Source organism: Zalophus californianus, chromosome 16 (assembly GCF_009762305.2).
Source record: "Zalophus californianus isolate mZalCal1 chromosome 16, mZalCal1.pri.v2, whole genome shotgun sequence".
Lineage (NCBI taxonomy): Eukaryota > Metazoa > Chordata > Mammalia > Carnivora > Otariidae > Zalophus > Zalophus californianus.
In genome coordinates, this window is record NC_045610.1 from 4,409,368 (window position 1) to 4,433,051 (window position 23,684).

Consider the following 23,684-nt stretch of genomic DNA (forward strand, 5'->3'; position numbering starts at 1 on the left):
CCGTGTTCGTGGATCTTTTTCCCCAGCAGTGCTGAGCAGATGGCGGCACCAGCCACCCCATTCCAGGGCCAGAGGGGCCCTCGGTGGCAGCAGCGGGCCAGGTGCTGTATGCGCCCCCCCCCCCGTCCTGTACCCCTCCCCACGGCACTGGGGTCAGCAACAGCTCCCAGCCAGGTCGGACCTCCCAGGCCTCTGGCAGGGGGGTGACTCCGTCAGGAGGGAATCTGCCCAGTGGGGTCCGGATCAAGGGCCACGTGTGGACCAGCACATGGGCCGGCAGGCCGTCCCACAGAACCCACAGAAGCGTGGTATACCTCATCTCCCACCCGGGGGCCCCACTCTATCTCCCACTGGCCCTCCGGCAGTGACCCGAGTGCCCTGGGGAAGCAGCTGCTGCCTGCCCTTTGCCCGGGGCTGGGGCCGGGGGGCCGGGGGGCCGGGGCTGGGGGGGGGGGTCTTCCGGTGTGGGCTGGAGGCTGGCACGCAGCCCCCCCAGCCCAACCCAGCCACACAGGGACAGAGGCCTCTGCCCTGGCACCGGAGCCCTGCTGGGGCCCGGCCCACCCCACGCCAGCAGGCCCGGCCTCCCAGGGCCCTCACCTTCTCCACCGCGGCGTAGCGGCTGACCAGCTGCTTGCGGAGGTCCGCGATGTGGTGGTCACACTTCTTCATGTCTTTCTTGAAGTTTTCTCGGAAATTCATCAGGGGCTTCTCCACCTCGCTGTGCAGCTGTTGGGCGGGGGGTGGGGGGGACATGCTCAGGACCCCGGGGCGTTGGCGGCGAGAGGAGGGAGGGGCATTGCCCCCCACTCCACGGGTGAGCATGGGGCGGGGGGCAGAGGCCTGGCCCAGCTGACAGGAGGGAAGTCACAAGCGGCCACACGTCAGGTCTCAGGCTGGGGGGGGGTCACCTTAGCTGGCTAGACCCCAGGATTCGCAGCAACGGACTGAGGGCTTGGTGCCCAAGCCTTTCTGAGCCCTCCGTCGGCTGCCCTCCTGCCTCCCCCAGGCGCCCGTAGCCGCTCACAGGACTTTACTCACGTCCCAAGCTGACGTTGCTTACTTTCCCCAAACTGGGATTTTTCTGGGGGCAGAAACCAAGCCACCATCTCCACGATCCCCAAGCACTGAGCACAGTGACTGCCACAGGCTTGCCATTTCATTAGATGAGCTCAGGTCAGTTCTATTCGCTGCACATCTGCTATGGGCCAGTGCCCGAGGCTACAAGAATGGTCTGGACATGGCCCAAAGCTCAAGGAAGCCATGGAGGGAACCGCAGAGGCCGGGAGAAGCAGGTACACCTTCCCTCCGCCCCGAGGGAACCGGTCTTGTACTCTGAGAGCCAGAGAGGCGCTGGTTTTTCAACCTCTTTCCTTCTCTTGTATGCTTTCTCTTTTCCCTACTCCACTCCCTTTTGAAGGAGAGTTTTTACAGATCAGTGTGGACCTGCTGAGGTCAGAGCCAGATGAGCAGCCCAGAGCCCAGCTGACTTGGGCTCTCAGACTCAGCCTCCCGGAGCCCGACTCAGCCTCCCGGAGCCCCCCGACTCTGCCTCCTGCAGCCCCCCGACTCAGCCTCCCGGAGCCCCCCAACTCAGCCTATGGACCCCCTGACAGCCTTCCAGGGCCCCTCGGCCCGCACTTGTCCCCAAAGCGCCTTTGGGAAACACACCTGAACTTTCCTGAACACAGGACCTCCCAACACGGGTTCTAGGACTTCTCTCTCTTCCTCCTCACTAGGCTCTTGCTACATTTATCTTTTTCTCTGGAGACCCCAGGACTTCAGTGTTTGTAGTTCTAAACCACCAAATACAAGTGACTGTGAGCTCCTGCTCTCCGAGAGGGCAGAGGCCCCTCTGGCTTTGCCCTGCCATGTCCACAGCATTGGTCAGAGCCGGTGCGGGGTGGGTGCCCCTTTGACTACCTGGGTGAATGACAAAATCTTCAGTGTCCGATGCCTGGGAGAGAAGTGGACACCTTTTGTTGTTGGATGACCTTCAAAGGCTAATAGAGCGCAAGCCAACCAACACCCCCCTCCCCCTGATGTGAGTTGTTAATGCCTCCTATTTTCCGAGCCCCTAGAAGTGCCTTGCATAGGAAAACACCCCCACCTGGTGGCAACCTGCAGGATGCTACACACTTGGGAGCTGCCAGAGCACGCAGGTCCCTTTCCCATATAGGTCAGATGTTGGTGGAGAAGCCGCATCACTTAGCTGCTGTGGAAAACTGCTCCTGATCGGGGGGTTAATGAGGGTGAACTCAGCCTGTTGACTCGGTAACTCGGGGGCTGCTTCCCGAGGGCCTCCTAGGAATTGAGTTGATTTCCAGACTTCCATGTGCCCGGGAGCTACCCAGAGGGTCTTTTCAACATTCAGGATTCCTGGGCCCCAGTCCCAGGTTCTGTGGTCTGGGGAAGGGCCCAAGAACCTGCCAATACACCAAAATGTGTCCCCCAGATTCCAGATGACTTTTTGGAAACATAATGCTACTCGTTGTCACAGGCATGCAATCCTATAGATAGAGACACATGGGTTCTCCTGTATCTTAAGTGTCTTTAAAAGACTAATTGTTTCTTTTTTTTTTCTTTTTAAGATTTTATTTTATTTATTTGACAGAGACAGACAGCGAGAGAGGGAACACAAGCAGGGGGAGTGTGAGGGGGAGAAGCAGGCTTCCCGCCGAGCAGGGAGCCTGATGCAGGACTCGATCCCAGGACCCTGGGATCACGACCTGAGCCAAAGGCAGACGCTTAAAAGACTGAGCCACCAGGACCCTGGGATCACGACCTGAGCCAAAGGCAGACCCTTAAAAGACTGAGCCACCAGGACCCTGGGATCACGACCTGAGCCAAAGGCAGACGCTTAAAGACTGAGCCACCCAGGCGCCCCAAGACTAATTGTTTCTTTAAGAACACGGGCTGGGTGTCTTTTTCTACGTGTTCTTCATGGCTGAGCATCTTTGCCCAGGGACAGAAGGCATCCCAGATGCTTGTCCTTGTGACCTCCTGAGCGGGCCCGAGAGTAGTATAATCAGCTTAGTGTCAATGTAGGGTCAGGACCCCCTTTTGGATGAGAAATAGAGAGTACCAGAGTGCATTTTAGGTAAAAGGACAAGGGCGGCTTCGGGAAACATTTGTCTTGGCAATGCATGTACGTATCTGTACGTGGCTACGTGGGTGCGGGCACCTGCGTGTTCTGGCTACCCATGGAAAATGTGTGACCGGGGGTCCCAGCCGAAGAAGTTTCAAGCCACTGATCTGGTCCAAACGCTTCACTTTACACATGGAAAAGAAAAAAAAAAAAAAAAAGGAAGCCGAGAGATGCTAAGACTCGCCCCAGGTCACAAAGCTTCTTAGGGAATGAGCACTGATAGAAAACTCACGTCTCTTGACTCCCACGGTCTCCCTAAAATCTTCCGTCTGCATGCACGGCCTCTCCTGCATGATGAGATTTCTCTTCCACCAGAAAGAAATTTTCTATTTTCCCTTCCCCAGCTGAAGCCAGGTCTCACTTCCTTTGCATACAGCAAAATCTTATTTCTTTAACAGCCTGTCGCCACGAACGGCGGCTGGAACCAGGAGATGAGCAAAGCCTGAAAGATTGCCCTGACGAAATTGCATTTCTTAAGGAGCTCTCACCCCCGACACAGAACATTCAGAGTGGGATTTCAACGAGCCCTCTGGAAGCAGACGCTAAAATGGGTTTCAGGCATATGGAGCCATGTAATCACAGCAGATGAATAAATCCTCGGCGCCCCTTCGCCTTCGAGGAATCACTGTCCTCCCACGGGGCTGCTACTCTCGTTCCCTAAGGCCGCCAACACTGACGACAGGCTGGGGGCATCAGAAGCTCTGAACATTTGTCACAAGTCCTCCCCATCAGCCACATGGTGAAGTCCTCTGTGCTTTAAAGGCCACTGGTCTGCCCAGAGAGAAGTCTGGGCTGGGGGGCAAGTCGCCACTTGACTGATTCTTGCCCTTTGCTTCCTCCAGAGCAAAAGCCTGAGGCTGCATGACCATGAGCTGCGATGGAGCCTCTCTGTGAGGCTCATTTGTGAAATGCAGATGCTGACTGGCAAGGTAACTGATAAAACCAAGGCAAAGGAGTTATTCCTTGCACAGAACCTTCTAGAACGCTTACACACTGGGAGACCCTGATACAACAAATATGTACCTTGGCCTTTGTCCCTGGCTCCCGGCCAGAACTCCAGAAAACATTGTAATCTCCCAAGTGGTAGGGGGGCTAGGAGCATCTTTTGTGCCAATATTTGGTCTCTGACCCCGGTCCCTGACACAGAACTCCTAAATCAATCCCTTGGCATTTCCAGGATGACAGGAGCATCTTTGGTTCTAATGAGGTGACCTTGGTGGTCTCCTGGAGAATTTCAGGATGGGGGCTGGTCACCAGAAAGCCCAAGTCATGATTAGAAGCTTGAAACTTTCCGCCTCTCCTCCATCCCCTGGGGAAGGAAGGGGACCCGGAGATTGAGTTAATAAGCAATCATGCCCACGTGATGAAGATCTACAAAAATCTATAAATTATCGGGTTTGGAGAGCTTTTGGGTTGGTGAGCACCCCAACTCCATGGGGACAGCAGCTCTTGCGCTCAGGACTCTTCTGGACCTCGCCCTATGTACTCCTTCATCCGGCTGTTCATCTGTATCCTTTATGATGTCCTTTAATGTAGAATAAACTGGTTAAATCTAAGTACATGTCTTCCTAAGTTCTGTGAGCCATTCAGCAAATTATCAAACGGAAGGAGGGTGTCGTGGGAGCTCCTGATTTGCAGCTACATCAGACAGAAGCGTGGGTAACCTCAGAACCCACTACTTGCAACGGACATCCTGTGGGATGGAGCCCTTCATTAGTGGGACCTGAGCTGCACCTGCTGAGCACCCTGGAAACAATCAAGACCGGGGGGTCATGCTGATGAGCAGCAGGTGCCACCAGGCTTCGTGGGGACCCAGCAGGTGATCTTTCAGAGGTTGCAGACTCAGCTCTACTGCACACGGGCAGCCTCCCCCGTCCCCCTCCCCCATCAGTGGAGGCTTCTGCCTCCACAGAGGGCAGAGTCAGGACGTGAGAAGGGAGGCCTGAAGGGAACACTCTCCAATCGGCGGCTTGAAAATAACTCACTGCTTTGCACAAGGCAGGAAAAAAACGCCTCATGGAGCCCCCTCCCCACGCGCAACCGGCCAGTTTCCCGCAAAGTGCTCGGTGGCTGGGTTACGGTCCCGCTGTGAACCCTGAAAGTCTCACTCATGGCTGAGTCATCAGTCAACCCAATCTTGGGGCACCAACATCCTTCGGAAGCGGGGAGCTCCTAACAGCACTGTTTCTTCCTCCCACCCCAGATCTTTATAGAGCTGCTCCGTGGGTCCCAATCATTTGGGCCCTGTGTGTGCAGGGTGGGGGGGGCCCATCACGGGACGGGGTGGTGAGACTTGTACAAAGCTGGATTCCTGTCCTCCAACAGCGCACATGCCATGGGGACCCCAAAGCCCAGAACGGCGATTCAGGTGAGGAAAGCTCTGGAGAACAGATGGAACCATGAGCTCAGAGTGTGGGAGTCAGGGAGGAGCAGCCGCCTTTGGGAGATGCTACCTTCCTACGGTAGTTAAGGAGGCAGGGTGCCCTCCAATTTCAAAACAGGGGCTCAGAGTTTAAGTGCTTTGCCCAAGTGCCCTGTTGGACTGCTGTGTCTGACCGGGGACAGTGGGGAGAGCGTGGACCCAGGAGACAAAGGTCCCTGAGAATGGTGCTACTCTCAAGGGGTCTCTCTTCCTTTAAAAGGTAGCCCTATCAGTCATGCACACTTTAGTATGAATTATTTCATTTAGACACTGGGTTTATTTTTTCCCCCTGAAGAGTAGGTGAGAGCCTGAGATGGAATTTGGAGATACCAGCTAGGGAGTGGGGAAGAGAGGGTCATTTGGAAACATGGAGAAATCCTGAGAAAAAGTAGGCTTAAGAAGACGGGGGTGTTGGAAGGAGCTACTCAGTTGTCCCTGTTCATTTACTACTTTGGAAAACATTTATCGAGCATCTACTGTGCCCCAGACACTGCCCTGAGTACTAAGGGCAGAGTGAACAGGACAGAAACCATGCTGTCCTCAAGGTCACAGACCAAACCAAACCAACAGATTCTCCCTGTGGCCCAGGCTAGCCTCTCCCGACAGCATGAAGAAATAGAACATGCCCGCAAGGTCCTCTGAAAGCCCAGTGAAGGACAGTGGGGGCCTCACAGACATGTGCCGGGGCGGCTAGGAAGAGCCGAATGATAAATTTGTAGGAATTTTGTGAGTTGGTTGTTAAAGATGGCCAGTGTGGAAAATGCAATGATCTACCCTTAGTAAAATTATATTAAAAACAAAGGTAATAAAAACTTATAACTACTAGCACTTATGAACCTTTTATGATTCTCCGAGCGGCTGAGGGACTTTTACACCTCCTTAGGCTACTTTGTGGGGACGGTGGGCGCCCTGGCTGATGGCTGCTTTTGTGCCTCTCTTCCCCGCACTGGAAATCTACACCATGGACCACGGAAAGAGGCTGACGGGACACACCAGAGAGACCACCTCGAGCCGCTCAGCGGCACACGGCTGTGCAGGGCCAACCCAGAGAGGCAGCGGGGCCGGCTTACCTTGGCGGAGAACTTGAGATGGACTTCTGCCTCATCCGCGAGGCTCTTTTTCACCTGGGCCCACGCTTCTCCCAAGGAGCTGCAATACGAGGGAGAATGTCAGACCCAGATCGGAGATCTCGGCCCCTCCCTGGGCGGACAGCGGGTCTCCACGTGAGCCATCCCAAACCGAGCTGAGGATCTCAGGAGCTGAGGGGGGCGGTGGTAGCAGAGGCTGGGGAAACATCTGGAAACTCAGAGAACCGGGAGAGATGCGAGAGGAAGGTGGGGTGCAGCTGGAGGGTGGGCCTGGACACCTGCCTGTTACTGTCCCCATGCTCCCTGGCGCCCATCCCTGTTCATAGATGGGCAGTGCAAGGGCTTGCTGGTCTATCGAGGAAGAAGGCCAGCCACCTTTTCAGGGAGAAGCCCTTTGCAAACAGAAGGTGCCACATAGCCCTGCCCCCTGCCAAGCACCTCCGCGGGGGACGGAGGATGGTCTTCTCAACAAATGGTCAGTATACCCACAGGGGAAAAGAAAGAACCCTCGACCCTAACCTGATGCCATACACGTGGATTATCTCAAGATGGATCACAGATCTACAGTGAGAGCGGGCACCACGCAAAAGCAGGCCCAGCAGGGGTGGGGAACTCGAAAAAAGGCCAACAGAGAAGGTCTGTCCCTGCAGCCAAGCTACACACGAGCCTACAATCCAGAGCTCGGAAGCCAAAAAGGCCCCGGGGGGTGCTGAGTCTGTGAGGCTACGGTCAGCAGGGCCATGGTCAGTAACTGGTCCCGGGCAGCTTTAGTGGCCTGAGAATGTCACCTGGGTGCCGCCGTGGGGAAAGAGGAAGCCCAGTGTCAGGCTCAGGACAAGGTCCAAGGCCCCGCCCCCAGGCTGGGCATTCACAAGTGGGCGGACCCCGCTCCAAACACTCCCATGGGTGCATCTGAGCGAGCACACTCCCCCGTCCGCCCCTGCTCCCCCAACCCCAGAACTCCAGGCCCCCTGGAATTTAGGGGGGAAAAAAAGGCAATTTAGAAAAGAAAAAAAAAAAAGCAACTTAGGGAAGAAAAAGCAATTTAGAAATTCTCTCACTTGAAGACAGATTTTTTTCATCTGGCGAGAGGTTAATGAAAGAAATAAAACCTGAGATATATTTCCATCGCAATACGCGGTCTGAGGCATGCCAAATCGAAATGCACGCCCTGTCACCATTACCAACGAAAAAAGGGCTCAAAAGGGCCCAAATCCCATTTCCTTTCCACGCAGGCGAGAGAAACGGAAGATGGAATAAATAAGCAGTGCACATACCCTCCCGAATGGAATTTGGGCGCAGCGCCCGATGCCCCGCCCCGTGCCACCAGCATCTTCCCAGGCTCCCCCGAGGTTCTAGGCTCTAGCACTGCGCTTGAAACCTGCAAGGTGCACCCCGCTAAGGTCCAAAGCTGTGTGCAAATGCAAAACAGCACGGCCGCACGTCGGGGGGGGGTGTGGCATCCGTGTTCACAAACCCCAAGGGAGCCTGCTGGGACGAGTGTGTGCATGCAGCCGCGACGGGGTGCACGTTCACGACCGTGTTGCAGGGGCACGGCGTCCATGCATGCGAGGCGAGCGTGTGCTGGGCTGCCCAGATCTGTTAAGTGCATGTGTGTATATGGCGTGGTGGCACAGGCCTGGCTCGTGCAGCTGGGAGCATATGCTGAGCCTGTTGGCAGGATGCAGTGTCCCTGGCAGCAGCCCAGGCCGAGGAGGTGGAAACCGGAAGATCCGAGAGCAACACTGCATTTGCAGGGCGGGGGGATGTCCAGGAAAGCCTCCATGCCAGGGCGGAGGGGTGACCTCCCCCCGGCCATGTCCCCCACTTCCTACCCGCTGTCTTGGGGCCCAGTGTGCAGGGCAGAAAAGGGCCACCGGGTCAGTGGCAAACCACAGAGGGGCGGCCTCTTGGCTGCACGGCGAGCCCACGCAGAGAGGCCTGAATCAAAGCCACCCTGGGCTGGCACGGCCTGTCCCCTGAAGGCTTCAAGCCGCACAGGGGGATTTGGACTTAACATCGCCGCCCTCCGACGACCACAACCACCCACGACAGGACATCCACCATCCTCGGGGCTCATTTCCCCTTGCAGGAGGGGTTCCAACACAGCCTGCCCCGGAGGGAGGGAGGCACTGGGGAGAAGACCTCGGGGGACCTTTCAACTCTCCCCTCCCGAGTCTGGTCATCTTTATGACAGAGGCAAAACTCAGGTTATGTAAAATTAATTGTTTTAAAGAGAACGATCCCACGGCGTTTAGTACATTCACCATATTGTGCAACCACCACCTCTATCCCGGTCCAAAACATTTGTATTGCCGTTATGGACCCCCCAAATTCATACGTGGAAGCCCTAAGCCCCGCACCCCAGTGTGGGCCCCCAAATTCATATGTTGAAGCCCTAAGCCCCCACCCCAAATTCATATGATGTGTCCTTCCCAAATTCGCATGTTGAAGCCCTAAGCCCCCCACCCCAAATTCATATGGTGGTGTCCCCCCAAAGTTACATGTTGAAGCCCTAAGCCCCCCACCTCAGTGTGGCTGTTATTTGGAGATAGGGCCTCTAAGGAAGTAATTAAGGTCAAATGTGGTCAAATGGGGTGAGGCCCTGATCCAGTAGGATTCACGTCCTTGTAAGAAGAGACTCCAGAGAGTCTGCTCTCTCTCCACACCGAGGGAAGACCATAGGGAGAAGGCGGCCACCTGCAAATCAAGAGGAGATCGTGGACCTCCCAGCCTCCAGAACCAGGATAAATTACATTCGTGTTGTTGAAGCCGCCCGGTCTATGGGATTCTGTTGCAGCAGCCCAAGCAGATGAATATACACCCCAAAAAGGAAACCCCGAGCCCATGAAGCTGTTACCCTCCATTGCCTGCTCCCCTGGCCAACCACCCACCTCATTCTGCCTCCGTGGGTTTGCCTATCTGCACATTTCATATAAATGGAACCCTATCAAGTGCAACCTTTTCATCTCACTTTTTCCACTTAGGATAATGTTTCTGAGGTTCATCCACATAGCAGCCTGGATCAGGACCGGATCCCTATTTATGGCGAAATAATATTCCATCACATATCCATGTATCAGTGCAGACGGACACAATTTGTTCATCCACCCATCCCTTGATGGACATTTGGGTTGTTGGCACGTTTTGGATACCATGGATCGTGTTGTTATGAACACGTGGGCACATGTATTTGTCTGAGTATCTGTTTTCAATTCTTCTGGGTCTAAACCTACGAGCGGAATTGCTGGGCCGTTCGGTAATCCCGGTTAGTGTTCTGAGGCACTGCCAAATTGTTTTCCACGGTGGCCGCACCATTTTACATTCCCACGGCAGGCTGCAAGTCTTTGTCAAGAGATGAACAGAGAAGCCTTAAGTCTTCCACCACTAGGGACCCCTCTGTGGTTGGGAGGGTGGGGCTGAGCCTCCCCCAGCCCAGGCTAGACCCAAGGAGGTCTGGGCCACTGCAGCTGGAGAGGGAGGGGAGCCTGGGCTTCGGGCCCATGGGAGAGGATTCTAAACAAGGGCCTGGGTCCAGAATCCTCTCCCACCCAATGTCCCACCAGCCTGCTCTCAGAGAGAGGGGCACTGGGTGAGTGTCTGGGGGCCAGTGTCTAGCTACCAGGGCACAGGGCAGAGGGGGTGGGAGGCCCTTGGTCACTAGAGAGAAAATAATGTGGATGTGCCCACTTGGAGCCAGGCCTATGCAGACTTCCCCATTTCAGCGGACCACGGCAGCCATCAGGGATCAGTGAGGAGGAACCCCGCCCTTCCCACCTGCGGTTCCTCCCCATTTCTGTCACCGTCCTCTGCACTCACCCTTCCTCCTGAGCAGCCAGAGAGTTCTGAGAGAGCTTAGCTAGGTTTTTGGCGTATTCCTCTTCGATCTTTATCCTGCAAAGGGAGAAAACCCCACACGTCAGCTCTCCAGCGCCAGGCCGTGGGTCTGACCTGCAGTCCTAGCGCTTACGGATCGTGGAAAAGGAACCTACTAGACCACACGCCCTTAGAGGTCGAGGCCCTTGTCTGTGCACCCAACACACAGCAGGTGCTTAAAAAGTCTTCGTTGGTTGGACGAACTTATGTGAATCTCTGTCTTTTCACCTGTAAAGGGGTATTTCCACCTGTCTCCCAGGGCCGGGAAGAAGTGCTCTCATTCACACTCAGCTCCTAGTCCAGGGCTGGACACACGGGAGGCCTGTAGACCAAGACGTAACTCATGATGGACCATCGGGACACCCGGGGCTGCCTCCCTTCCGGCCCCAGCACTCGGGGCCTCAACCCTCCAACGTGGTGACAGCCCCTGGGAAGCAGGAAAAACACCTCCCCCGCGGCCTCCCCGCCTCCCTCCCCCCTCCCCATGCCTCCAACTGTCAAGCCAGCAGGACACAAGTATTTCCATGGAAACCAGGCAGTGCCCAGAGCTGGGACTGATTCCATTTCCCTAGAGAGGGAAGTGGCCTTGGATTTTGCCTCCAGCAGGCGGGCCCTTGACACACTTTCCAGGCAACCCTCTGGGGGAGTGTTCTGTATTATCCGGCACATCATGTTCGAGTCTTGTCAAAGGCAATGCTCACCGCCTTCCTGGTCCTCTGGGGCATGCTGGGACACCCAGGGCCACCACTTTGAAGCCCCAGGCCCATCACTCAGCAAACGGGAAGGCCCTAGAGATACTCCGGGGGCTGCAGCACCTGTTCCTGGCCGCTGGGAAGCTGATGGCCCACGGGTGCAGTGATACGGAACGGGGGGCCTGACGGAGCCCCCTGGCATCGTTCTAAGATTTATTTTCTGCTTTGCCCTGAGAGACCCACGGCCACGTTCCCTCTCTCGCTCTGCCCTCATCGCCACCTCTGGCCGGGTCCCTCCGTCACCCCCTTGCCATCGCTCCGCCCTCCCCAGGGTGACCTGGGCGGCCAGTGTGCAGCCCCCAGCCCGCGGCCAACACGTCTCTCTGGAAAGCAGATCCAAGCGCTCCTAGCTTCACACCTCCAAAACTCCTTGATGCCAACCGCACACGCCAGGCACACGGCCGGCCTGTCTCTGGAGAGAGCACCGGCATCCCCTCCGGGCCCTGCCCAGCTGCCCTACACAGGGGCCACGGCGAACGCCCCGGCCCCAGCACACTCCACCTCCGCTCTCACCTGTCCCGGCTCGGGAAGGCCTCCCGAGAAGAGTCTGCGTGGCCCACGGAAGGCCAATGTGTTCTCAGGTGGCAGATCCCATTTATCTGCTCACATGACATTTTTATGAAAGGACAACACCATACGTGTGTTCAAACTCTGACTCTATGACCATTTTTCCTACCCACCTGCTTTATACCACTATTAGCACGCACCTGAGCTACGCATCCTCTCCACTCCCTACCAGCGTAATGGCTCATTAGATAGAGATCTGATTACACAAACAGAAAAATGGACCTCCGAAGGAAAAGAGGAGGTGCTTTAAAATGCCAAAGAATTATTACTACCTTATGAACATTGTCCTCTTTTGTTATGATGGGGACAGGGCTTCCAATGAGGGCCATGCAGGTAAGTCAAGGAGCTAAGCAGTCTATGTGGGGAGACAGCAGGGAGTGGCGGAGACTGTGGCAAACCAGACCTCGTGCTACTTCTACGGGGTGGCCGCCACTTGGCTCCGGCCCATTGTTCTGCGAGCCTTTCTTGCTAGACTTTCGGCCTTCTCAAGACAAGCCAGAGAGCCAGCTTTTAATGGAAAATCTACCAAACCTTAAACGTACCACAGAGGTCAAAGCAACACATCTGCAGGTTAGATTTGTCCCGAGAACCACAGCTGGGGCCCCCAGCCTCACACTCCCCATGGTGCTAACCAGGCACAGTGCTCATCCCGGCCGCGCCCCAACCTCAGGCTCAGGGGCCAAAGGGGGGTGCGGTCTGCGGCCAAGGAGCTGGGAGGGGCCCAGGACTCACCTCTCCCGGATGAATTCTGACATTTCCTTCTGCATCTGCTTGCCCTTCAGTTGCTTCTGAAGCAGGAGCTCAAACCCAGCCACCGTGCCATTGCCTTGGGGGTCCTTCTTATCAGCCTAGAAGGGACACAGAAGCACGAGAGGTTAGGAGACAGGGGTGTCCAGAGCCGCAGGGAACGGAGCGTGGGGAAGGCGGTCCCCGAAGGGACCCGGGTGCGCCCCTGGCGAGCGGACCTCGGTCCAAGAGCTAGGCCGTGGCCACTGTCCCACCTCGTGTCTCCGGCTGCCCCCCACCTTCACACGTGTCTTGACGCTTGAGCCCTGCAGCCACTGACACCGGCCCCCCGCCCACGTCCATGGCCCTCGATTCTCCCAACCTGGGAAAGAAGAGGAGAAAGGGCAAGTGGCCAGGAGTATAGGCTGCCGATGCCCAACACCTCCTACTTCCAGCCAGGTAGCTGCTGAGGCTGGTTGGAAGCTCCAGGGAGTCTTGGTGGCCTGACACTGAGCTGGGACAGTCTGTGGCCTTGGGGGCAGGTGACCCTAGCCGTAAGCCCTCCCGTCGCCTGGCAGCCCCCTGCACCAGCCAGGCCGTGGTGTCCTCTCACACACATTCACATAAGACCACGGGGGCGTCCGGGCGAGACCAGACTGAAGGGAGGCCAGAGTTCTGGAAAAGGGCAGGGTGCCAGGGTTGACATCCCAGCTGGGAAGCCTCGGGCAAGCTCTCCACTTGGTCCAAGCCTGAGCAGCTTCATCTGTGAAGCTGGGGAATACTGGCGCCCACCTCCTATGGTCATTTCAGGATAAGCGGCCTCTGGAAACGGCTTAGCACAGTGCTGGCCAGACACTAAATGCTCGGTAAGTGGTATCTGATATTAGTCAACTTTTAAATAAATCAGGACTCGGGGAAGATGGCCAAGTCAATGAAATGGGAGCTCAGTACTGGATCCATTTTGCAAGCAAATACTCTCAAAATTTCAAAATTGAATGTTTTCTTTTGTTTTGCCTGCACTTCCTCCAGGACATCTGAATACCTCTTCCCTGCCCGGCAGCCCTAGGTTCAGCCTTCCCTGCAGGACAGTCATCCCGGCGTCTGCCCACACGGCTCTCAGAGACTTCGCAGCCCCAGGCCGGTACCCCACCTAAAGCTATGTTCTCCCCCATTACAGCCCTTCCCCACCAAGAATCCAGAGTCAGATGCTTTGGTACTTAATGGAGGGAGTTAAAAATGCATCCTTTGATTTCAGACAGGTGCATCGGTGAGGACCCTGTCCCAGGGTCCAAAAGACCTAATCCTTGTCTCGGCTCAGCCCCGGGTGACACAGTCAGGCCTTTCCAATCCTATGCTGTGGCCCCCCTAGCTCCCCCCTTTGCAATAGGACTGGGTTGCCTCTCTAAGAACACTTCTAGAGCAGACGTTTTAGGAAAAGCGAATTTTGGAAATTTCAGAAAGGGGCAGGTGATGTCTAGAAAGAACCCCACTTCCTATCATCAAGCATTTGAAAAGTTTACGGACATCCCCCGCCAACTCCCCCCACCCCAACAAGGGATTCCCTTTCCTCAGCTGTCCTGACACAAAGCCCACTGGGCCACGCTGCTAATACCTCTTGTGACAGGGAGATCACTACCCCACGGGACACACCAAGTCATGGCACAGCTGCTCTGGCCAATTAAAAACTTCTCCAGGTATTTTTAAGATCTGTGCACTTCATCACGTAAATGCTACAACCTTGATAAAAGCAAAAGAAAAATCCCCCAGAATACGGAGCCCCAGTCTGCCTCCCACAAAGGATGGATGTGCCGAGTCATGTATCCACACTCAGGAAAACCAGCCAGAAACGGTGGGCTTGAATGACTGTGTCAGCAGGGAGATTCTGTCAGAGGAAGAGGTGGTGGTCAGGAAAATAAAACCCAGAGTAAGTAGCAGATCCCGGCAGAGCCTGAATGAGGACAGGGGTGCACAAACATCGCTCTCTTAGATGCCGACCAGTGGCGGGGCCCAAAGGCTCCCCAATGCCCCCTCGTGAAATCCCATGCACCCTGACCTCCAGCTCCTGGGGTGTGCATTCCCAGGGCACCAGCTAGTCTCCCCTGAATGCTCTGTTTCCCGCACCCCTCTTTAGGAATGACATCTGTAATCTCAGCCACTTCTCATCTCTGTGGCGGCCACCATCCTTCTTTAACTCCTGCACCTGCTGCTGATGTCCACCCCCACCCGCTCACAGCCCTCCCCGCATGATGCTTCTGAACCACATCACATCCTATTCCAACAGCTTTCTACTGCAAACAGAGGGAACCCCAGTGTACTCACAGGGCCTACAGGGTCTTGTACACTCTGACCTCTGCCGCCCGAGAGAACCTTCCTCACGATGTTTGCTCCCTGCACAGATCCCCCCAAGACCAGGAAGAAATACCAGCAGGGCCAACAGGAATCGCTGGGTATCTTCGAGGACGCAAGTGACTTGTCAACAGAACACAGCACTTCTGTCTGGTGCTTGGCTAGCAAATCTAAAAACGGGTAGCAATCCATTCTGCACGGTGGGGAAACAAACAGCTTTTATTCTGTTTATTTATTGTTCCTCGGGGTCCCTGCAAAAGTTGTTGTTTTTCTCCTAAAGTGTACAAGTCAGTGGTTTTTAGTATGTTCACAAGGTTGAGCAACCATCAGCACTATGTGAATCCAGAATGAGGTGATCTCACTTTTAAAGTCACTGCTGACTTTAAATGAGTACGCCAAGGGCTATTCCTAGAGTTTCTGCGCAGGTGGGCTGTGCATTTGTCAAAAGATACTTATTTAATTGTGGGAAAATACACATAAGATAAAATGTACCATCTTATCCGTTTGTTTGTTTCTTTTTAAGTAGGCTCCACCCCCAGCCTGGAATCCAATGCGAGGCTTGAACTCACGAGCCTGAGATCGAGACCTGAGTGGAGATCAGAGTTGGGACGCTTAACCAACTGAGCCTGCCCAGGCACCTCCACTGAAGTTGGCTTTAGGCTCTTGCCCTTACCGAGCAGCCAAGAAGTGACCCTTTTGCTTATCTGCATCCTGTCCGGGGTTTCCGTGTTGCCCTGAATGAAAATCCTGTTGATTCTCTGAGATTTAGAGAATGATCTGGACTCCAAAGAGGGTCTTAAATTCCTGCCTTGGATCCTAAATCCACCACCAGGTTTCAACAGGAGAGGACCCTCTTTTTTGAGCTCCAGACCCTTCATGCCCTTCTGGGTGTCCACTCCTGATCCTCAGGGGGGGAGGGCGGGGTTGGGGATGGTCACACGGTGGGGGAAACTGAGGCACACTTACCCAGAAATAGTCACAATAGCTCCACTCGGTGGGTTTCAATAGCTGCTGTTCCAGCATCGTGTCTGGGTGTGGAAACGTCACGCAGTTTATCTGCAGGGCACAGAACAAGAAAGGAAACGCCTTGTCTGGGGGGTTGGGAGCAGCTGGGAGGGCTCTGCCCCTGGAACACAGCATTACTGAGGTTGACCAGAATGCGCACTGAAGTCCTGGGATGCTCCAGGGGCCCGCATTTCAAATGAGGAGCAACAGTACTCACACCCACCCCAGAGGGGCTGGAACCGGTCCCAACACTCTGAAGGGCAGTGTAACAGATCTGTCAAAACCGCACACGACCTGAGCCCCCAAACCAGTGACTGCAATTCAAAAAGCACGCCCCACGGATGTATCTGCGTGTGCGTGCAATGATGCACACACACGGTCTTTCAGACCCATCTGTAGCAGCAAAAACACAACCCCACTGTCCATGAGCAGGGGAGTGGTTAAACAGAGCACGAGACGGGGAAGGGGGGCATCTCTGGGATTTGCATGGGCAGCAGAAGACACCGGGAGAAAGTTCTTATGTGTTAATATGGAAGGTGCAGCACGTCCTATTATTAAGTGGGGAAGAAAAAAAAAACAAGATGTAGAATAGTATTTATAGTATGCCTCCATCTGTGTAGAAAGAGAGGAAGAGGAGAAAATATGTACACATTTGGTTATTTATCTATAGAATACTTCTGGAAGCTGATAACCTCACCTCCTTCCAGAGAAAGGAACTACTCGGCCGAGACGTTACCATGTGCGTTTTAATCACCATATGTATTCTACAAAGAGAGTTGAAAGCGATCACGCAGGGTGTGTGCTTGGGGCTGGCCCTTGCCCAGGAGAGGGCAGTGCAGACATTCCTGGGGCCTGTCTCAGACTTTCCTGCCCAAGCATGTTCACGGTGTCCCAACTTTCCCTGCCAGGTGGAAATGGTTTTACCACTGCTCTTGCTGGTGTCGCTTCAAGCCCAGGAACCGCTCCTGCGGAGCCTGTCCATTGGAGTTCTTTGTCCGTAAGCCGCACCGCGGAGCCGCCTGATGTTCGAGGCGGGAACTGTGCAGAAAACCCTGGGGTTCTGGACAGAGGCCTCAGACTCTCATGTGAGAGGCAGCCGTGCAAACGGGTGAGATTCCCGCCTGCCCAGAAATTGCAGTTTGCGGTGAGGGTGACCGGCCTCCGCTTTGGGAAGGGGTGGGGTCTGCGGAGATCTGTGCAACGAGCAGATTCCTCTGGGCTCCTGCTAGCTGTTGGCAAGCCAGCAGGAGGAGTCCAGCGGGTCGCCCGTCAGGTGACACAACCCGAGAGAGGCTGAAAATTGGGATGAGTGTGTGAAGCGTCTCCATGTTTAAATGTTGGCACGTAATTCAAAGCTAATGGGAATAATAGCGAGGACAACGTCAATGAATGACAGCACTGTGTAAGGCAAAGCGGAGTCAGGCCCAGGGGCCCCCAGCCTTGACCTTGGGGTTCAGGGGCTCACGGGCGGCTGAGTATATGTAGCACACGCATCGGCCCCCATCCTGCCCCGGCTGCCAGGGGCCCGGGTCTCGCTTGCAGTCCCGGAAGGACAGCACGGGAGAAGTCCCAGCCCAGGACAGGAGCCCCCTCCTCTGGGATACACACGCCTGGTGGCGGGAAGGGCCGAGATGCCCACTGCAGAGGGAAGCAGGGAGGGGTAGGAAAGACCAGGGGTTAGAGGTGAGGGGGATGGGGAGGATAAAGACCCATCCTCTACCACTTTGTCATTGCATCTACCACTTTGTAGGGGACACCGGTCCTTAGATGGCCTGGCCAGGGACCCCCGGGTGCCCGCCCCCTGCCTCCACCAGCTCTGGTTTGGGGATGTCTGCTCCCAGCGGGCCCACAGGGACTTCCCCAGGGCTCCTCCGAGCTCTGCACCCCCTGGTGGGCAGCCCGAGAACTACACGCCCGCCAGCCCCCTGGTGGGGAGGCAGCTGTAACCACTGGGAATCCCTGGGGAGCCCTTCCCTCAGGCACCCCACCAGGAGCCTTGCACATTCCCAGTCAGCATCCCAGCAGCCCCACGAGCTGGGTACCCTGGGCCTCATTTGACAGGAGGAAACGGAAGATCACAGAAGCTTAGACTCTGAATCCGGGCTGGGCTGACAGCTGAGCTCAAACCTCAACCGCACTGCTATTCAGAGGAACGCTTGCTCGTCCGCCGAACGCATGCAAACATTTCTCACGTGCCCCTCGCGATGCTAGATCTTTCCAGCACTTTGCACACATACATTTATAATTACACTTCTCACGACCGTTTAATCGGCCAGACTGTCTGCTCCATGAGGGGAGGGAGACCCTTTCCCTGCTGTTTCCCTATTCCCTGGCAAGCACCGGCCCCCGAGGAGTGCCCTGAAAGTGTTTCTTGGTGCAATGACTAAAGGCCAGAGGCGGACGGAATGGTCTCTGTCCTCAACGGTTTTGTAGCCTCTCAAGGAAGGCAAACAAGCACAGAAGTTGATTGCACGACTTTGGGATGAATCTACCACTGGGGTAAGCACGGGCGCTGGGACCGCAGGAAGGCCTGGGGCTTGGGGAAAGGAATCTGAGCGAGTTTCAGGTGAGGGTTAGGCAGACAGCGGGTGGGAGGTAGAGAGGGTTGCAGGGAGGAAAAGGGCCCGGGGTCTGAGGATGCACCCACAGCAAGGGAACGCAGTTAAACTGAGGCCAGAGGGGGACCTTGCAGGCGCAGGAGCCCCAGAAATGTCCAACAGGACAGTGACCTGACTGGGCTGCTGGGGGGGTGAGCTCTCTGGAGGAAGAACACGGACCTCGGCCACCAGGGAGCCTCCCCAGGGACTGGGAGTCGTGATGGTGGCTCCGAACCACGCAGCAGAAAGGATAAGCAGAGGAACAGGAGAGAGTGTGCAGGGAGACCTCCCAGCACCAAGAAGTGAGCTCAGTTACTGTCGACCTGGGGGCGATTTTGCTCTCTCACCACCCCACCCCCACCCGGGGGCATTTGGCACGGCCAACGGGAGACATTTGTGGTTGTTACAAAATGTGGAGACATTTGTGCTTGTTACAAAATGGAGAGGGCACTGCTAATAGTCCCTGGCAGGTAGAGATAAGCATCCCACCATGTGCAGGACCGCCCCCCACCATGAAGAGTAGCCAACCGAAAAGATGAGCGAGTGGGGAAGCTTTCCCCATGGAAACCTCCAGGTGTGGACTCCCGTGCCCCCCTGGGGGACATTTTCCAGGTTAACACCACCTCCAGGACAAAGCCTGCCCTCTTCCCAAAGCCTCCCTGGGCAAAGCACGAGCCTCGATGGCATTCTCCTCCCCGAAAACACGGGGGACATGCTAAGGAACTGCCTTCTGCTCCGAGAAGAGCTAATGACATACCAGCCATTGCCCTAAGTGCTTTACCCGCCAGGCAGGTGCCATTATTATCCCCGTTCTACAGAGGAGCAAACTAAGGCACAGAGAGGTTAAGTAAGTTCTGCAAGATCACACAGCTTGTGTGTCACGGGAGAGTCCGTGTCTGAAGTCAGGCAATCCGGCTGTTGTTAACCCTTGTCACGCTACCTTCCACACCCCACCCAAGGCAGGGGCTCGGGTAGGAAGGAGTGCTCTACAGGGAGCAGGAGAGGGGGTATGCCTCTCAATGACTACTGTTTGGGAGAAGTTCCGGAGCCACCCCCACCCTCGCTCCTCCTGAGATCACCGTCCGCGACCAGTAACATCTTCACGCTGACATCAACTGTTTTCTCCAACCCTTAGATACGCAGAGTAAGCCCCTCTCTTCCCTGAGGCTCTGCCAGGGCCGCCCTGCACAGGGGAAGCCCAGCCCCCCCCCCACTGAAACTCTCCGGGGTGTTCTAAGGGGGCTGCAACCGCCACTTAAGGCCCTGGCCATAACATCACAGCTGCTGAACACACCTGCGACCCACTCGAGGGGGCTGACGTGGGGAGTCCTGAGCGCATCCCCCGTGGCCCCCAGTCCTGGCCCAGCGCAGAGCTGGGTCCTTCACCCACCTATCTGGCAGCTGGCTCTTAATTTGCTGATGTGGGAGGGTGTGGAAGAGGAGGAGTCAGAGCAACAGGGTCTGAGGAAGCAGAAAAGACCCCAAGGGCTCACCTCTAGCCCACCGGCTCCCCCCGCCCCCCCCCCCGCCACGATCCAGGGTGTCCCATGCACCACAGCGGGAAGCGGAAGCTAGAGGCCCCCAGATTTCTCCTTCCAGGAGAGGAGTGTGGCTTTGTCGTCATCTCCTCGGGAATCCTCTAGATTTCAACCCACCCCACGGCTGGCCCTGCCCGAAGCTTGCTCCAGGCCAGCGCCGGGAGGGGAAACTGGAATGTCAGAATTAAGTTCAATCCTGGCTCCTCAGCCCCACCTGGAAGCACCGTCCTTTGCTGCTCAGCAAGCATCTGAGCAAATGCCTGAAAACGTCTGCTCCGTGGGATCTGACAACACGGGAGACTGCTCACCCCATCCCCACTCACCTGTGCCCCGGGAGCTGGGCACTCCTCCATCCCCCAACCCCTTCCAGTGGCCCTGCAGGGTCTGCTCCCTGGGAAACTATGAGCTCTGGAGGATCAGAGCCCAGAAGGAGGGCTGGGAACAGGGCGGCAGCGGGGGGCAGGGGGGCAGGGGGGCGGGGGGGTGGATATCGAGTGCTCTGTGGACAGGAAAGAACAGCAGCTTAGACGCAGCCCGGACATGTGAGGGGTGTCCGGGGCCCCCTGGGCGGGCAGCCGGGCAAACCCAGCTCAAGGCCTGGGCTCTGCTCCTCGCCTGCTCCGTACCCTCTGGCCAGGCCCTCTTGCCTGTGGTTTCGCCAGCAAAAATTCCCGGAGGCTTAAGTGTTTATTTAAAACCCCTGGGGTTGCTGATGATAATGCAAATGTCCCGGCTGGACCCCAGATCAACTAAGTGTCGGTCTAGGTAGGAAGGAACCCATCGAGGAACTTGCATTTTAAACACGTGTCCCAGAGGCTTTGGCTGCCGACTCCACTTCACAGGCTCGCTCTGAGAAGCTCGGATTTAGGTCGGTGGGAAGGCAGAGGGAAGATGAGAGGCGGGGACAGACAATGAACTGGAGAGGAGGCTCTGACCAAGCGCCAAGCTCTGGCCCAAAGCCAGGGCACAGCAGGTGACTCGCCCCCCCACCCCCCGGGGCCCCCAGGACCATCCCCATCAGCCAAGTGCCTTCCACTTTACATTTGTTCTTTTCACTTTTCTTCTACAATTCGAATATACCGCCCTCCCCCTCTTCTCCCTCTTTCTGCCCTGTTTCTGGGAATTTTAGGGGGCTCCCACTTTGCCTCTGGGGCATGTTGTGGCCCTTTGGAAATGAGGATGATGCCCCCGGGAGGTCTGCCCCTGGTGCCGGCTCACGCCCTGCCCCAGGCCCTGTGCTCCTCCACAGGCAACCTCCACAGGCGGGGAGAGCACAGGTCTTGAATCCTGATGCACCCCAGCCAGGCGAGGCATGGCTGCCTGCCTCAGTTTTGCCATCTGTAAACAGGGTCGAGAAGATGAGTGAGCACTGAGCGCTTACTACATGCCAGGCTCTGTTCTAAGTGCTTCCGCCATACAGACTCATTTAGTCCTCACCCCACCCCCAGGGCATAGACACCCACCGTCTCCCCATTGTACAGATGTGGACACTGAGGCACAACGGGGCAGAGAAACTCGCCCCGGGCTTCTGTGCTGCTAGGAGGTGTTTTAACAGACCCTCTGGCTCCAGAGCCCTTGTTCACAGCCACCACGTGAGGTTGGTCCTGTCACCTCCACCGCACACAGCGAGTGGAGAGCTCAATGAGCCACTCAGAACACTACCGGTGCATACTCAATGCACACCAAAGGGGCAACAATTATTGCTGATGTCACTGCGTACCCAACCCTCTCTCTTCTTCCAGAGCAGGATTTTCAGCCTGCATGAGCCAGGGAAGCATACCCATTCTCGGTCTCATGTCCATGGGGGTGGTCAGAGTGGCTCAGAACGGCCCCTACTGGAGCCTGGGGGAGCAGGTCCCCCATTTCCAGCTCCCCTGCACTCGCAACCAAGCAGCACACCCAGAACCACACTTCTCACATCTCTAGTTCTTGCAGCTGGAGCAAGGCATTTGCCCCCTTTCCCCAACACAGGGCTGGAGTATGTGTGTGTGTGTTCGGGGGGCCCTCCTCAGCTTGGCTTGCCCATGAGGGCTCGGTGGGCTTCTGGAAGAGCCCCAGGAGGCGGGCTGGCAAGAACTGCCTGCTCCTGTCCGGAACTCTATTCTTAGGGTGCTTTCTCTTGTTTTTAACTTTGACACCTTCCACAAGTCACCCCGCACGAAAACAACCCCGCCGTGGCTATAATTTACATGTCACGTCGCTGGTGCCGAGCACGGTCCACCCCCTCCAACCCGCCTGGGCATATGTACCCCCCACCCCCACCGCCTGCCCTGACTTCTGCATCATTCCCACTCCGCCTGCACTCGGTCACCCGGAGGGAAAAAAGTGAAAGGTGAAATTAACAGAAGGCATGGGGAGGGGGTGGGGGTAGGAGCAGGGGTGGGAGTGGGAGGCAGGGGGAATTTCCACAACATCCAAGCTTGGAAACTTCCCAGATGCCAGGCTTTGGGCTTGCACTCGGCGGTCCACATTGCCATGGCAACCACCCAGCATGGTAGAAGAGCCCCAGCTTGCCCCAACCTGTGGGCACCCAGCAGAAGTCGCTTACCGTGATGGTGTTTTCCTTGCTCTGCTTTTTGCTTGGTGATGAGGATCCCAGGTTCTGGGGAGAGAGGCAAAAGACATCATCGAAGCTGTTCTCCATACTGGAGATTTCGGTCTTCTATTCAGGCTCCCCGAAAGCCCCCGTGCTGGGGTAGTTCGGGGACGCGAGTGCGCGCTCCCATTAACCCTTATGTCACCATATTCTGGAAGAGGGCAGGCGGGAGTGCCCCTGACCCCACGCTGCTCCCGGGGGGGTGGCCGGGCTTGCAGGCGGATGGGAGGAAGCCTCCAGCACAGGCTCTGAGGGAACTGCTCCAAACCAGGTCTCCCTCCTCTTCTTCCAGTCCCTGATTTGGGGAGTTAACCCCTCAGCTGCCCTCTGCTGGTAAACCGTTCGGCGTGCCGCCTGCATCCTCAACCTACAGAAGCTGCCTGGGGGAGCGGAGAGTTAAAGTAGGCCACCACCTCCAGGCACCGGGGACTCAGAACAGGACTTCTGATCTGAATCCCCCGGGGTCTGACGTATCTAACCTTCAATCCGTGCACCGTGCACGGGGGCGCCCGGCCACCTCCGGGACGTGCTGCTCTCCGACCCGGAGAGGCAGGAGGGATCTCTCAGCACAGCCGCCTCTCCGCTTTCATTCATTCAGCCTTTGGATTGCCTTTTTATGTCTTCCCGCCGCCAGCAAATAAACCACTGTCCCAAATACCTCCAAACCCACGGGTCCTAGGCAGCTTGCCCCAGTCCCAGGATGATTCTGGTACAGAACATTAAGGCTTAGGCTAGAAACACCACATTGGTCACAGGAGCCTGTGACCCTAAAGGGGAGGAGGGTCAATTCTGGGTCTTCGTTGCCCCATTATTAGCAGTTACATTAGTGATTCAAGAGGCTCTCCGAGCAGGGCATGTGATGGCCACTCCCATCCTGAGCCACTCAATGAGTGGGGAAGCAGGCTCACCCCAAGGCACAGTCGGGGGCCATTATAGGCCTGTCCTGGGACCCACAGCCTTCTTTCTCTGGTAGAACCTCAGGACGTGGTTGTCAGAGAGGCTTCTCCAGCCAGCCTCAGGGGA

At 56.3% G+C, this 23,684-nt stretch overlaps 1 protein-coding gene across 6 annotated transcripts in view; it reads right to left on the reverse strand.

Annotated features, from left to right (window-relative positions):
- The window catches only part of GAS7 (growth arrest specific 7), a 198,210-nt gene that overhangs the window by 13,313 nt on the left and 161,213 nt on the right, over positions 1-23,684 (reverse strand). For all 6 annotated transcript variants that reach the window (XM_027625377.2, XM_027625376.2, XM_027625381.2 and 3 more), the window contains 6 exons: positions 22,614-22,667; positions 15,892-15,981; positions 12,586-12,701; positions 10,478-10,552; positions 6,641-6,719; positions 601-729 (listed from right to left, as the gene is read on the reverse strand). In XM_027625377.2, coding sequence (XP_027481178.2) covers positions 601-729; positions 6,641-6,719; positions 10,478-10,552; positions 12,586-12,701; positions 15,892-15,981; positions 22,614-22,667 — 543 coding nt within the window. The remainder of the gene's footprint in view (positions 1-600; positions 730-6,640; positions 6,720-10,477; positions 10,553-12,585; positions 12,702-15,891; positions 15,982-22,613; positions 22,668-23,684) is intronic.